Source organism: Diaphorina citri, unplaced genomic scaffold, assembly GCF_000475195.1.
Source record: "Diaphorina citri unplaced genomic scaffold, Diaci psyllid genome assembly version 1.1 scaffold1324, whole genome shotgun sequence".
Classification (NCBI taxonomy): Eukaryota; Metazoa; Arthropoda; class Insecta; order Hemiptera; family Psyllidae; genus Diaphorina; species Diaphorina citri.
Window position 1 is genome coordinate 1 of NW_007378752.1, and position 16477 is coordinate 16477.

The following is a 16477-nucleotide window of genomic DNA, read 5'->3' on the forward strand; positions in this document are numbered from 1 at the left end:
TATGAGGTTATTTATTTACCTATGTACAACTAGTTAGCGCACACTACTGTCGCAGAAATGACGTAAGTACCGGTGTGAGACGCGGGGTGTTTGCACTGTCGAGCCTTTGAACTGTCGGACCGATGTTTACTGGTAGCGTACGCAACACCAAAAGACTTGACAATATGGCAAACTCAATATACGCGAACTAAACAGAGGTGCTCCCCCAGTTCCGATGAAGTCAGGAAGTGTGGACCGGAGAGACGAGATTTAAATGAAGTTCTTTGTTTCAGTATGAGCTCTCGGTGTGTCCGATTTTATTGAAAAAAATACCGAAATGTTTCGAAACTCTATTTCGTGACTTTCGTAATTAATACACTTAGAAGTTACATTACTTTCCTTCCTATAGGCTAAGGAAAGTAAAAATTAATGATGGAGTGCCACAAGTTAGTAAAGTGTCGAGGAACCCAGTCACTCGATTGGGCTTAAGGGCACCCTCGTTCTTTTCTCAGGCCGGGCATAGCATTGTTTCGAACTCTTGACATTTGCGCACCTCTCGGCCCGCCGCTCGATTTGACAAAAATGTTCAACAAGGAATTTTGGCATTTTCTGTTTCGAACTCAAAGGTTCCATTGTTGCTTGATGAAACGATCATTGTTACGTGGGGTTCGTGTCGTGAGATTTGGTCAACCAAGACATTTAACAAGAACAATGAATTGTTTGTCCAAATTTGATGAAATTCGAAAAACATGTAGACTATTGTAGACGTAATGGAAATTTTCCCATTGGATTTCGGAATCGATAGGACATTTTGGTACTCCCGGAGTTGGACAGCAAAGACCAACAATATTTCGCCATTTTATTGTACCCTGCCTTCAATCACCCGATTGAATTGGTCGAAAATATTTTAGATCAATCCATTTAACTCTTGTTCTCAAAGAAAAATCATTACAAGATATATCAATAAGGTGCCTATTTCCTAGTATGGATGGATTGTCACAAAAGATCTAACCAGGTCGCAGTGACCAAGGGCGTTTATTAAAGCCGATGGCCCTACCTGTACCAATACCAATAGTATGGATGGATTCTCAATTAGAATAGTAGCAAATTGAAGAGAAAGTGTCAACCAGGGGCTTAACAACGAAATTGATTCTCTTTTCTACGTATATTGATAAAAAAACGTTATTAACCCGTTCGGGCATCTTGCAAAAAATAATGGTGAAAATTTCATTAACCATTTCATGCCCCAGACAGCTTTGTTCAGAAAAGGTCTTTATCCAGAGAAGGTTCGTTCCCGGAACGGAACGGCTGGCGACTGGTTTTCTGATATTCACTGCAACACAATAGCAGGATAATGAATAGAAGATGAAACTAATGTAATAATAATTAAAACAGAAATTATTGTGTTTTACTCCCTTTACAATTACATTAACGTTAAAAAAATAAAATAAAATATCACTGCCGTTTTGTATATTTACTACAGCAATGAAACAACTGCTACAATAGACTCATGTTGTCTGTGTCGTAGCAAGTCCATCCCACTGTCTGTCCCTCATCAGATGGGCGATTAGATCAGAGTCAAAATATTTCCCATTTAGGTGCTCAGTCGACACGAGATCAACAGAATATTCGCGGAAATAGTACATTTTTTTGTCAACTCTGGGAATCGAACCAAGCAACCGCGTTAACGCTAGACTAACTGTGTTCCATTATTAAATGAATGAAAAAGGAATGAGTTACTAACCTTTTATTAATGACAGGATCAGCCTCATTGGCAGCAATGATTTGCAAGGGAAACAGAACAGAGAATACACAGCCACTGGAAAATAAAATACAAAACCAGGATTACACATGAGATTCGCGAATGACCATGTTGGTAAAGTAATTTATTAATATCAAGTTGAAAAAAAAAAAAAACATTACTTACTCACGTCAAATAAAACTCTCAAATTGCTTGAGCGAAAAATTTCTTTTTGTTGGAATTCAAAGTCACAAGCGATCTAACCAGTTTGCAGTGAAGGCACACATTATTTCACACCTTACCTTATCACATAGGACGAGCATACATGAGTCAGCACAGACAGGGTCAGACCAAAACCAAGGAAGTAGTGTTCAATATATCTTATCTCATCTTATCACATAGGACGAACATACATGAGTCAGCACAGCCAGGGTCAGACCAAAACCAAGGAAGTAGGGGAAGTTGTGTTCAATATATCTTACCTTATCACATGGGACGAGCATACATGAGTCAGCACAGCCAGGGTCAGACCAAAACCAAGGAAGAAGTCTTCAATATATCTTGCCTTATCACATAGGACGAGCATACATGAGTCAGCACAGCCAGGGTCAGACCAAAACCAAGGAAGTAGTATTCAATATAATATCTTACCTTATCACATGGGACGAGCATACATGAGTCAGCACAGCCAGGGTCAGACCAAAACCAAGGAAGTAGTCTTCAATATATCTTGCCTTATCACATAGGACGAGCATACATGAGTCAGCACAGCCAGGGTCAGACCAAAACCAAGGAAGAAGTCTAATGATAAACCCTTTGTAACCTCCAGCTAGTCAGGCTGGTTAGGGTTTGGCTACTCTGATGGGGTGTGTACAGGGTAGATTTTGACAAAATGAGGCGAAAATTATCCCAAACAGATTAGGGTTGTTCTCGGTTTGCTTTTCTTTTTTCACAGTCCTACCAAGCCTAACCCAGTACATAACAGTAGTCTTGGTTCTACTGACACCATTTCAGGTCATTGACCTTTAAAACTTTAACGGCAATCACATTCTAATAGTAAACCAGCCTGAGACCTAGGTGTGTGTCTCGCGTCTCGCCTTTCGTCAATGTTTCCTATGCGCAAAATAAAAATTGCGAAATTCTGTACGTCCTTTGTAAAATAGGCCACTGAAATGTGTAATTTTGTCTTCTATACAACCTAAGAAAAGAAATAAAAATTTTTAGACTAAGGGTGGATTTCAACAATATTTTTTCAGTCCCTAGAAGGCCTGCTAAGCCAACAGTTTGTTTTCCATTTGATTTGTATAGGCTTAACGGGGCTGGTAAGCTAGCAGGCTGTTACGGACGAAAAAGAAGGTTGATGAACCACCCACATAAATCTTATTTAAAAGCCGTTCTCCTGACTCAGTTACGTATTTTATGTCACTACTAGGCTTCAAACCACAGTCCCTTCGTTTATGACTCCAGCAACATCTACTAACGGAATTGTTCTGTTAACAATAATGTCTTAATGGTACCTCTACCTAAGTAGGCATGAATCAATATGAAAAAAAATAGCAAACTTTTGCAAAAACAGTCCAAAAACAAAGAGAAAATTGTATTTTTTTTAAATATAAAAATAAAATAAAAATAGCCAATTTACAAAATACTTTTTCAACATTATTTTATACCCCACACTGATATGCATAGGACACCATTTCAGGTCATTGACCTTTTGAACTTTAACGGCAATCACATTCTAATAGTAAACCAGCCTGAGACCTAGGTGTGTGTCTTGCGTCTCGCCTTTCGTCAATGTTTTCTTTGCGCAAAGTAAAAATTGCGAAATTCTGGACGTCCTTTGTAAAATAGGCCACTGAAATGTGTAATTTTGTCTTCCATACAACCTAAGAAAAGAGTAAATTGTTTAGACTAAGGGTGGATTTCAACAATATTTTTTCAGTCCCTAGAAGGCCTGCTAAGCCTACAGTTTGTTTTCTATTTGATTTGTATAGGCTTAACGGGGCTGGTAAGCTAACAGGCTGTTAGGGACGAAAACGAAGGTTGCTGAACCAGAACCACCCACATAAATCTTATTTGAAAGCCCTTCTCCTGACTCAGTTACGTATTTTATGTCACAACTGGGCTTCAAACCACAGTCCTTTCGTTTATGACTCCAGCAACATCTACTAACGGAATTGTTCTGTTAACAATAATATCTTAATGGTACCTCTACCTAAGTAGGCATGAATCAATATGAAAAAATAGCAAACTTTTGCAAAAACAGTCCAAAAACAAAGAGAAAATTGTATTTTTTTTTAAATATAAAAATAAAATAAAAATAGCCAATTTACAAAATACTTTTTCAACATTATTTTATACCCCACACTGATATGCATACAAAAATATAAATCAATAGCTCTAACAAACTTTACAGCAGAACAATAAATATGTTACAAAATTAACCACCCTTTTCTAAGTACTAATACCTACTCTCACTACAATTATTACTTAACTAATATAGTAATAAACAACTTGAAACATCCTCTATGTAGAAAAAAAAAATATATAAGACCTTGTTTAGACTGCGAGAGAAAGGGGACTTTTCAGTCCTATGCTGGTAGTATAAACAAGGTATATTCTATTCTTAAGGGAATTTAGCTAAAAAAAATACCTAGAGAGAAGGGGAGAGGGCAAAAGAAGGGGAGGGAGAGAGAGGGAGGAGAGAGAGAGAGAGAGAGAGAGAGAGAGAGAGAGAGAGAGAGAGAGAGAGAGAGAGAGAGATTAACCACCCCTAAGTAGAAACAAAAACCTACTCTCACTACAATTATTACTTAACTAATATAGTAATAAACAACTTGAAACATCCCCTAAGTAGAAACAAAAAATATATAAGACCTTGTTTAGACTGCGAGAGTAAGGGGACTTTTCAGTCCTATGCTGGTAGTATAATAATTAAACAAGGTATATTCTATTCTATTCTTAAGGGAATCTAGCTAAAAAAATACCTAGGGAGAAGGGGAGAGGGCAAAAGAAGGGGAGGGAGGGAGGGAGAGGGAGAGAGAGAGGGAGAGAGAGAGAGAAAGAGAGAGGAGAGAGATAGAGAAAGAGGAAGGGAATATTAAAGATTTAAAGAAATTAAGAAAGGATTTTCAGCCTAATCGGCCCTTGTGGGTCCTGTAGAGGTCCTTTTGGATGAATTCTATAGATAGTTCACTAAACAACTAGTGAAATAATATGAAAAATAATCACGCCAGTTTAGAGAGATCGAACTCGCGACCTTTGTACAAGCAGAGTAAAATAAGAAGCATCTAACCACTTTTGAACCAGGTGCTTTAGAAAAGAACACAGAACATTAATTTACTATTGGTAAAAATTAGAAAAATTTCTGGACCCTAGTCGGAACTTTTGAAAGATCGTTCCTTTTTTTTACCATTAGTTTTTATAGGGCAAAAATGGACTTAAAAAAAGTTCCGGCTAGGGTCCAGAATTTTTTTCTAATTTTTACCAATAGTAAATTAATGTTCTGTGTTCTATTCTAAAGCACCTGGTTCAAAAATGGTGAAAAAATATTGAGGAGAAAAAAAGTTACACCAACATTTATCTCCAGAAACATGCATTTTCAGCATAAATCTGATAACTGTTTTTCATTTTTAGTCCGTCCTTCCTTTTTCTTTTTTTACTCACAGGGTATGTAGGTATGCGGTCTTGTGGAATAAGTTTTAAACTTTACAGCAAAAAACATTCATAATGGTTTTACCGAAAAAATTGAACACTGAGCAGAAGTTTGAGAAAAACCAAAAAATAGGGGTGTCCCGAATTTATTGCTCTCCAGTGTACATAATAGTGTGTGACCCACTTTCCTTGAAATGGTGTTAGTAGGCCATGCGGTTGCTATTAATTGTTAATATTAATACCTATTATGATTAGTATTGCAGAAAATAATATTTATATTGTTGCAAATTTCCTTCCACGCACTTTAGTACCTACCTACGGGAGTATAAGTGGCAATTTATGAAAGTAATTTAATAACAAGTTAATGACTCAGAAGCAATACCTACACTAGGATTTTTTCAATTTCGTTACGAGGCAACAACGAAACTACGAAGATGAAGAGCGAAAAGGAAAAGCGTGATAAAATTATAAAACAATTCAATAACGAATCAAGATTTGTGAGAAAATTCACTGGTAGATTATATAAAAAAAAAATCCAACTTGTTCAGGGTACTTTTTTATTTAAATATTTTTGCTTCAGTGAAAGTTCAGTGATTACTTAAAAATAAAACATTTGATATAGAGTACATCTTAACGAGCTTTGTATGGGCATGCATTTTATAGCTTTGTATGAACGCTTAGATTTTACTAGGTACATAGGTACCATACCTATAATAACGAAAAAAAATTGAGCTCCATTAACGTAATACCTATACTTATGTTATGTATCGCACACAAATAGCCCAATCCGAGGCTTAGCTGTAGGGGGAAACAGCCCTGAAGGTCGGGTTAGGCAATGAATCTATGTTATGTATACCATTCAGTGATTCCCAATACCTAATTTATAAGTAGGTAAAGGTACCAAATTTCAAGTCTCTAGCTCATACCGTTCCCGAGATATTGCTAAATTACACCGAAAACCGCCAAAAAGCGGTAAAATGCCGCCAACCGTTGCACCGATCCTAACCAAAAGTTTCGTGTCGCATCCTTGTCAATGACATCTACATACCAAATTTCAACTCTCTAGCTCTTACCGTTCTCGAGATATTTTGTTTACAGACAGACAGACAGACACACACACACAGACAGACAGACACACACACGGACCAATGGCTGAAACTTTGGATTTAGGCTCTATGGACCTTAAAACGTGTTTTGGCACTAAAAACGTAGGTAAAACTGAACTATACGTTTGCGAACCATCTCTTTCAACTCACTCACTCAGTCACTTACACACACTAACTCTCACCCACACTAACTCACTCACTTACTATCTATGTTTCTCTGAAACTCGCTCCTTTCACTAACCTTTCTTTCAATTTGTTTCACTAACCTTTTCACCTCTCATTCATTCACCCATTCACTATCTCTCTCTCTCCCTCCCAGTTTCACTAACCTTAGTCAACTATGTACAGCGGGGGGAGAACGGGGGTCATACAAACTGTCTTGGCACTTGAGTCCATGTCACCATCCAGGTTATCACCGTCGTGCCGGTTGCTTAACCTGAGCTGGTCGGATGGTGTGGTTGAAGACGGCATTGGAGATGGCAATCACGGGAGAGAATAGCTTCAGTTGATATTCACTGCAACACAATAGCAGGATAATGAATAGAAGATGAAACTAATGTAATAATAATTAAAACAGAAATTATTGTGTTTTACTCCCTTTACAATTACATTAACGTTAAAAAAATAAAATAAAATATCACTGCCGTTTTGTATATTTACTACAGCAATGAAACAACTGCTACAATAGACTCATGTTGTCTGTGTCGTAGCAAGTCCATCCCACTGTCTGTCCCTCATCAGATGGGCGATTAGATCAGAGTCAAAATATTTCCCATTTAGGTGCTCAGTCGACACGAGATCAACAGAATATTCGCGGAAATAGTACATTTTTTTGTCAACTCTGGGAATCGAACCAAGCAACCGCGTTAACGCTAGACTAACTGTGTTCCATTATTAAATGAATGAAAAAGGAATGAGTTACTAACCTTTTATTAATGACAGGATCAGCCTCATTGGCAGCAATGATTTGCAAGGGAAACAGAACAGAGAATACACAGCCACTGGAAAATAAAATACAAAACCAGGATTACACATGAGATTCGCGAATGACCATGTTGGTAAAGTAATTTATTAATATCAAGTTGAAAAAAAAAAAAAACATTACTTACTCACGTCAAATAAAACTCTCAAATTGCTTGAGCGAAAAATTTCTTTTTGTTGGAATTCAAAGTCACAAGCGATCTAACCAGTTTGCAGTGAAGGCACACATTATTTCACACCTTACCTTATCACATAGGACGAGCATACATGAGTCAGCACAGACAGGGTCAGACCAAAACCAAGGAAGTAGTGTTCAATATATCTTATCTCATCTTATCACATAGGACGAACATACATGAGTCAGCACAGCCAGGGTCAGACCAAAACCAAGGAAGTAGGGGAAGTTGTGTTCAATATATCTTACCTTATCACATGGGACGAGCATACATGAGTCAGCACAGCCAGGGTCAGACCAAAACCAAGGAAGAAGTCTTCAATATATCTTGCCTTATCACATAGGACGAGCATACATGAGTCAGCACAGCCAGGGTCAGACCAAAACCAAGGAAGTAGGGGAAGTTGTGTTCGATGAATGTAAGTCTGCGGTGTAGCTCCCAGCCCTGATTGTACCACTTGTATTCGTACGCGTACAGTGAATACAGGAGACACATGTGTATCAGACCTATACTGTCTGAGAGGAGGTAGAGAGGCAGCTTGCTGACTAGCATCGTCTGCGGAATAGAATAGCCACTGTTAATGAATTTATTTCCATTGTTTCCCTTGAAAATTGCTATAAGATAGACGAAACTTCCAGTCAGAATGGAAAAAAAAAACTTGTAAGTAAGTAGGTATCCATTGATTACAACTAAGTAAAATAGAATAGGCATTGTCAATAACTGAACCAAGTAAGTTCTAACTTTTATCTCACCATTTTTAATATTTGCTGTTGAGTTTATTTCAGCACAACCCTCAGATACTCCAGCATTAAGTTCTTACAGTGATCAACGTCGCAAATGGCCTACCAGCTGGAGTTAAAGCACTTTACAAGAAAAAATCTCCAAAACAGTCTAGAAAAAATAAAAGGAATAAGATAGGATTCAAATTAGAGATATCTTAAATCACTTGTTCAGGAGGATCCTAAGGGGGAAAAGCTTTTTTTAACAATACTTTCTTACTAAATACTTACTTGGACTAGAAATAATGACTGAATAAGTAAGCTGAACAGAGTGTCGGCTAGAAGTTTGCTTAAACTAGTGAAATGATGAGGTCTGCCTTGTGTATACCGGTAGGCAGAGTCTGCAATGTCCTGGAAAACAAGAGAAAATCATCATGATTCAAAAGAAAATGTTGGTTGTTGTGGAATACGAGTATCTTTTCCAAGAGATCCAAATAAAACTTCACAAAAGTAAGGGATAAAGGGAGGGGCTCTTTTGGCAGAATATTTAAGATGCTTTCCAGGTACATCTTTTTTTCATGTTGTAAGTACCATGAGATGAAAATAATGGTTATTACACCTTGCCTGGATGTACCTACCTACATCTCAATACTGATTAAGTATATAAAAAAAAGTTATTATTTCTCAACTTACTTGGAACCACAGAGAGTTGATCACTTTGCTCAGTGTAAACAAGGGCAGAACCCAGAGAGCATTGAACGTCCAACTTAGCACAAGATTAATCCAAGTCCAATAGAACTGCGTATAGGTTGACGAGCTGCCCAGAATCAAGCGTAAGATCATGAGCAGGAACGGCAACAAGATGTGGTCAAACAGGAGAATACTGCCGCAGAACACGCCTCCGTTGAGCAGACAACATTGTACTGTGCGCTTCCAAACTTTGTTCTCCCTGGAAAATGAAACACACTTCAATTTCAATTTTTGATAAACCTTCATTTTTTTATTGTTTATAATTTTGTTTACAATACAATATAAGTACATAATATAATAAATACATAATTACAACTTGAGCATAGTTGGTACTGACAGAAGTCTAGCTGGTTGTTTCTACAAGAGTTTTTAAAGATATAAATAGCAATCGGATTTTTTTTTCTTTCTTTAAAGCAGATAATATTTACTCCTTAGTGTAAGCTATGTTATTACTACAATAACAAAAGAACAACCTAAAAGGCCAAGTGGGAATCACACTAGATTTGCATATCAGTGACCTATTCCTGAAATCTTTAGAAAAAACTTCATAACTTTAAGGACCCCCCAGATTTCATTAACTTTTGTTTTGATATCCAAGTACATACCTAGGTATGTCTACCACACCTAAAAGAAATCATCATCCCTCAGTAGTTCATTTTTTGATCAACAAAAATATCCTACCTAGATCAGTTGGTAATGGAAAAAAAAGGTTTCATTTTCACTTACTCTGGAACACTACTGCTCTGAGTTTTCTGATGAGATGGAGATTCAAATTCTTTCTTCTTCCTCTTGAGCTCCCTAAAAGAAATCATCATCCCTCAGTAGTTCATTATCAACAAAAATATCCTAAATCAGTTGGTAATTAAGAAGAAAAAAAAAGAAGAAGAAGAAGAAAAAAAAAAGTTTCATTTTCACTTACTCTGGAACACTACTGCTCTGAGTTTTCTGATGAGATGGAGATTCAAATTCTTTCTTCTTCCTCTTGAGCTCACTTCTTTCCTTTAGCTTATTGTCCAGTCGGAAGATAATTATGATACCTTTCAAGCTGTCCAGAATGCCTTTTAATAGAGCATGGCCCATTGCCTGGAGGATAAAAGGAGAAAAAATGTTACACTATCAATTTGTAAATAAAAAGTAAAGTAAAAAGGTGAAGAATAGGTAAGTAGGGTTCTTTTTTAACGGATTGATTTCACAATCAATTTATAAGTGATGAAAGTTTGTACCAAGGTTGCTATTTATTGTTAATATTAATACCTATTATGATTAGTATTGCAGAAAATAATATTCATATTGTTGCAAATTTCCTTCCATGCACTTTAGTACCTACGGGAGTATAAGTGGCAATTTATGAAAGTAATTTAATAACAAGTTAATGACTCAGAAGCAATACCTACACTAGGATTTTTTCCACTAAAAACTGACCATCGAAAATTTGACTCGATTAAGTACATTACTTTCCTTCCTATAGGATTAGGAAAGTAAAAAGGTGAAGAATAGGTAAGTAGGGTTCTTTTTTAACGGATTGATTTCACAATCAATTTATAAGTGATGAAAGTTTGTACCTCAATTTGGCATTACAATATATTGAAATGGGGTTTTTTTTTCTGACAAAATTACCGTGTGTGAAATCCAGTATGAAGGACTATGGCATTTGCACCCGACTTTGGCAACAAACTATATGTCTACTTACAGTTTAACCTCCCCATGTTGGGCTGAGAAAATCTAACAGCACAGTTAGCTAAGAGGGTAGCATATCCTGACAAAATTACTGTGTGTAGAGTCCAGTATGAAGGACTATGGCATTTGCACCCAACTTTGGAAACAAACTATATGTCTACTTACAGTTTAACCTCCCCATGTTGGGCTGAGAAAATCTAACAGCACAGTTAGCTAAGAGGGTAGCATATCTTCCCTGTAAGTGCTAGGTCACGGGTTCAATGGAGCAGTTGCAAATGGGTAAAAATTATAAATAAATGGTCAATTCCAAAGTAAAAAGTTGGGAAAAATCCAAATCTGAGGTCAAAACTCCGGAAAAATAACTGTAAAAGGTCGAAAATTCAATTTTTATTCTAATGAAAGAGTTCAAAGATGTGTGACATTCAGGGTGTCTACCAAAATGGAAAAATAAAATTCCCTGACTTTTCCCGGTTTTCCAGTCCAATTTTTCAAAATTTCCAGTCTACTTTTCGTTACGAGGCAACAACGAAACTACGAAGATGAAGAGCGAAAAGGAGAAGGAAAAGCGTGATAAAATTATAAAACAATTCAATAATGAATCAAGATTTGTGAGAAAATTCACTGGTAGATTATATATAAAAAAATCCAACTTGTTCAGGGGACTTTTTTATTTAAATATTTTTGCTTCAGTGATTACTTAAAAATAAAACATTTGATATAGACATAGAGTACATCTTAACGAGCTTTATATGGGCATGCATTTTATAGCTTTGAATGAACGCTTGGATTTTACTAGGTACATAGGTACCTACCTATAATAACGAAAAAAATTGAGCTCCGTTAACGTAATATTAACCTATACTTATGTTATGTATCGCACACAAAAAGCCCACTCCGAGGCTTAAGTGTAGGGGAAAACAGCCCTGAAGGTCGGGTTAGGCAATGAATCTATGTTATGTATACCATTCAGTGATTCCCAATACCTAATTTATAAATAGGTAAAACTGAACTATACGTTTGCGAACTACCTCTTAGTCTTTCAACTCATTCACTCAGTCACTTACACACACTCACTCTCACCCACACTAACTCACTTACTATCTATGTATCTCTGAAACTCGCTCCTTTCACTAACCTTTCTTTCAATTTGTTTCACTAGCCTTTTCACCTCTCACCCATTCACTATCTCTCTCTCCCTCCCAGTTTCACTAACCTTAGTCAACTATGTACAGCGGGGGGAGAACGGGGGTCATACAAACTGTCTTGGCACTTGAGTCCATGTCACCATCCAGGTTATCACCGTCGTGCCGGTTGCTTAACCTGAGCTGGTCGGATGGTGTGGTTGAAGACGGCATTGGAGATGGCAATCACGGGAGAGAATAGCTTCAGTTGATATTCACTGCAACACAATAGCAGGATAATGAATGGAAGATAAAACTAATGTAATAATAATTAAAACAAAAATTATTGTGTTTTACTCCCTCTACAATTACATTAATGTTAAAAAAAAAAATCACTGCCGTTTTGTATATTTACTACAGCAATGAAACAACTGCTACAATAGACTCATGTTGTCTGTGTCGTACAGTGGCGTAGCGTGTATGTATGACGTGTATGGCGGCCATACAACTCAAAAGTTCACTTTAGTGCCCATAAATATTATATTAATGGCATGTACTGTGATGGGACTTGGTAGACCTGTGCATGAGCGCTACACGCCCTACACTTGAATTTAGACCACGCTACGCCACTGGTGTCGTAGCAAGTCTGTCCCTCATCAGATGGGCGATTAGATCAGAGTCAAAATATTTCCCATTTAGGTGCTCAGTCGACACGAGATCAACAGAATATTCGCGGAAATAGTACATTTTTTTGTCAACTCTGGGAATCGAACCAAGCAACCGCGTTAACGCTAGACTAACTGTGTTCCATTATTAAATGAATGAAAAAGGAATGAGTTACTAACCTTTTATTAATGACAGGATCAGCCTCATTGGCAGCAATGATTTGCAAGGGAAACAGAACAGAGAATACACAGCCACTGGAAAATAAAATACAAAACCAGGATTACACATGAGATTCGCGAATGACCATGTTGGTAAAGTAATTTATTAATATCAAGTTGAAAAAAAAAAAAAACATTACTTACTCACGTCAAATAAAACTCTCAAATTGCTTGAGCGAAAAATTTCTTTTTGTTGGAATTCAAAGTCACAAGCGATCTAACCAGGTTGCAGTGAAGGCATTTATTATAGCCGATAAGTATAACGTATAAGTAGGGACTTATACCAATGGTTATAAGCACAGGTGGAGGATCGGCACACATTATTTCACACCTTACCTTATCACATAGGACGAGCATACAAGAGTCAGCACAGCCCGGGTCAGACCAAAACCAAGGAAGTTGTGTTCAATATATCTTACCTTATCACATAGGACGAGCATACATGAGTCAGCACAGCCAGGGTCAGACCAAAACCAAGGAAGTAGGGGAAGTTGTGTTGGTAATTATGCAGAAGTCATGTCTGTGGAAAAGAAAAGCTCCTTTTTGTATTTTTTAACCTAACCCTATAATAACATTAATCACTGCTTTAATTGTAAAAACTCTTTCTTGTGTTTAACCTAACCCTATGATAACACTGGTCACTGCTCGTTTGTGCCAGTTCCTTTGGTAGCAATATTCCACAGACGTGACTTCTGCACAAGTAAGTAGGTACCCTCAAATTAATTTGGACTAGGGACAATGGATTTGTGTGAGAGTTTCACACTGATCTATTTAAACACTATAGTTTTTGTTGTGAGTGTGTAGTTATTGTAACAAAGTAGCATAACATATAGTCTTCTATACGTCATGAAAGCAGGTAGCAATGATAACAATTTCCAGTCTATTTAAAGAGACTAAAGAGAGTTATAAACTTTAGGACAGCATGAATATCCCATTCTTGTCCTCTTTGATTTGAGTTTCATTATCTACCTATTCCATAATCCAGACTTTGATAATTACCTGTTACATACTTACTGAAACGAGTGATGGATTATAATTCTAGGTACATATAATTACCTACTTACCTATAATGCTCAAAGTTCACAAAAAAATCAAAAAATCCAAAAGTTCCAACAAAAAACACAAGAAAAGTCTTCTCTAGCTGGAGGAAAAAAAAATAATAAAATACCTAAATAAAATTATAGGGATTAATAAAAAGATAACAGCAATCAGCAAAAGGTCCGTGGCCCGTTTTTCAATCCAATGTCGCGTCGATGGGATCGCGTCGTCATTTCCCCTCCCAACGCGGCGTATCTCTTCGAGTGAACGCCGCGTCCTAAATAGAGCAGTTGCACATTGGGGTAAAAATGGAGCAGTTGCATTTGAGTTACCGCGCTCTAGTTCATTCCAGCGCCACGTTGATGCGTGTTTTTCATTTCACTTCCCCTCCTGGCGTTCACTCTCTTCGAGTGAACTCCGCGTCCTAAATTCCGGAAGTTTTATTCGATTAGGTAAGTGACTTGGCTGAACCAATGAGATTTCGCTTTGGACATAAACACAGCGAAACGTCACAATCTCATTCCTTCATCCATGTTTGACTGAATTAAATTTCACTTGAATACAACTCCTAAATTAGCATCAAGTAAAAAATTGTTTTGTACTTTTGAAACATTAATCACTGCTCTAATTGTAAAAACTCTTTCTTGCATTTAACCTAGAACCCTATGATAACACTGGTCACTGCTCGTTTGTGCCAGTTCCTTTGGTAGCAATATTCCACAGATGTGACTTCTGCACAAGTAGGTACCCTCAAATTAATTTGGACTAGGGACAATGGATTTGTGTGAAAGTTTCACACTGATCTATTTAAACACTATAGTTTTTGTTGTGAGTGTGTAGGTATTGTAACAAAGTAGCATAACGTATAGTCTTCTATACGTCATGAAAGCAGGTAGCAATGATAACAATTTCCAGTCCGTTTAAAGAGAGTTATAAACTTTAGGACAGCATGAATATCCCATTCCTTGTCCTCTTTGATTTGAGATTCATTATCTACCTACCTATTCCATAATCCAGACTTTGATTATTACCTGTTACTTACTGAAACGAGTGATGGATTATAATTCTAGGTACATAATTACCTACTTACCTATAATGCTTAAAGTTCACAAAAAATCCAAAAGTTCCAACAAAAAACACAAGAAAAGTCTACTCTTACTCTTATATTAATAAAAAGATAACAGCAAACCCATTTTTCAATCGCGTCGATGGGAACTTGAACTTGGGAGACTCACATCGCGTTCGCGTTGATGAGTGTTTTTCTCCCAACGCGGCGTATCTCTTCGAGTGAACGCCGCGTCCTAAATAGAGCAGTTGCATTGGGGTAAAAATGGAGCAGTTACATTTGAGTTACCGCGCTCTACTAGTTCATTCCAGCGCCACGTTGATGCGTGTTTTTCATTTCACTTCTCCTCCTGGCGTTCACTCTCTTCGAGTGAACGCCGCGTCCTAAATTCCGGAAGTTTTATTCGATTAGGTAAGTGACTTGGCTGAACCAATGAGATTTCGCTTTGGACATAAACACAGCGAACCATATGGTGCCAACATAATTGTTTCATATCGTCTCTTTTTCTTGATAATAATTATAAAAGGGTAGGATGGTTGTAGACTGTGGTTTTTTGTTTTGTAACTTCTCCGCTAGATGTCATGTTTGTTGAGCTCTCACGATTTTCCCACACTCCTGACGCAAAGTGAACGTCGCGTCGAGTTGACGCGGCGTAGCAGAAACGCGGCCCGAGATAATCTGGCAACGTCGCTTTCTTTACATGTGATAAGTTTGGCAACATTGCTTTATAGAGCGGGATATTTTGAATTTTGATAAAGAAACATCTGACGAAATTTTGTGACAAAATTTTGCAAAATGAATAATATTTAATTTGATAATTTGCATTATTTGTGTTTTACAATTTTACATCTGCAAATTTCTTTGTGATTTTCAACTTGCCTTTTTCCTCTTCGAAAATGCTCGCTGTCAAGCTGCAGAGTTTATAACGAAACAAATATTAAGTTACTGTTGTCAAAATGTTGGTCTATGGTTTACAAATCTACGAGTATTTCATCTTGGTGTATCCAACGTAATTCTCACCATATTGGCACCAACATGAGCACCATCCCTGTGCTGTCGATATTCTTGTTGGGTATTTTATTCTCTCTCGGCTTCAACTATCTGCTGAGTTACCTATCGGGTTCACAACATCATGACATTGTACTGCATAAGGTGTTTGCACCAATCCCATATGATGGATCTGACAAGTACCAGATCCCCTCACCTGCCATTACAACGGAAAAGCATGATTTACAGAAGTCCAGTAAGTTTCCCCCCAAGAGGTTTGATAGAGGGAACTGTAAACTTTTGCACAGAATATAGTAGATTGTTTATATTAAAATTCAGACCCAAAAATGAAATTTATACTTTCGGCCCTGATGGCCTCTGGAGCTGGAGCTCAAAATGGATATTTCAAAATTTTATTTTTAGGACTGAATTTCAAAATGAATAATTAGTGGGACCGATTTGAAGCATAAATCATAAATCACCAATCAATATGAATTTTCCATTTTTGTTGCTTCCCCTATGTGTGAGAGAACATGTAATAAAAAGGTATAAGGGACGGACTATTGTATTCGCTTCGGTGTCGTCTGTCTGTCTGTCT

At 37.2% G+C, this 16477-nt stretch overlaps 3 protein-coding genes and 2 long non-coding RNA genes across 5 annotated transcripts in view; 1 reads left to right on the forward strand and 4 right to left on the reverse strand.

Moving 5' to 3' along the window:
• Positions 1-1723: 1723 nt before the first annotated feature.
• Positions 1724-2458, reverse strand: LOC113469977 (etoposide-induced protein 2.4 homolog; the record flags this gene model as incomplete). Its single annotated transcript, XM_026828075.1, has 2 exons — positions 2286-2458; positions 1724-1798 (listed from the first exon to the last, which is right to left on the reverse strand). Coding segments are annotated over exons 1-2 (182 nt in total), but the record flags the coding sequence as incomplete, so codon positions are not given.
• Positions 2459-4042: 1584 nt separating this feature from the next.
• Positions 4043-4698, reverse strand: LOC113469976. The gene is made up of 2 exons (XR_003393223.1): positions 4492-4698; positions 4043-4244 (listed from the first exon to the last, which is right to left on the reverse strand). It is a non-coding gene; the product is annotated as an uncharacterized LOC113469976 (long non-coding RNA).
• Positions 4699-6840: 2142 nt separating this feature from the next.
• Positions 6841-16477, reverse strand: part of LOC103515341 (etoposide-induced protein 2.4 homolog) — a 23156-nt gene continuing 13519 nt past the window's right edge. The window contains exons 3-8 of the mRNA XM_026828076.1: positions 10026-10189; positions 9050-9305; positions 8648-8767; positions 7969-8192; positions 7407-7481; positions 6841-6995 (exon numbers count right to left, since the gene is read on the reverse strand). Of these exons, the coding sequence (XP_026683877.1) occupies positions 6893-6995; positions 7407-7481; positions 7969-8192; positions 8648-8767; positions 9050-9305; positions 10026-10189 (942 nt within the window). The 3' untranslated portion in view covers positions 6841-6892. The remainder of the gene's footprint in view (positions 6996-7406; positions 7482-7968; positions 8193-8647; positions 8768-9049; positions 9306-10025; positions 10190-16477) is intronic.
• Positions 11704-13288, reverse strand: LOC103515339. The gene is made up of 3 exons (XR_541695.3): positions 13208-13288; positions 12750-12824; positions 11704-12182 (listed from the first exon to the last, which is right to left on the reverse strand). It is a non-coding gene; the product is annotated as an uncharacterized LOC103515339 (long non-coding RNA).
• Positions 15646-16477, forward strand: part of LOC113469978 — a 6725-nt gene continuing 5893 nt past the window's right edge. The window contains exon 1 of the mRNA XM_026828078.1: positions 15646-16154. Coding sequence (XP_026683879.1) covers positions 15859-16154 — 296 coding nt within the window. The 5' untranslated portion in view covers positions 15646-15858. The remainder of the gene's footprint in view (positions 16155-16477) is intronic.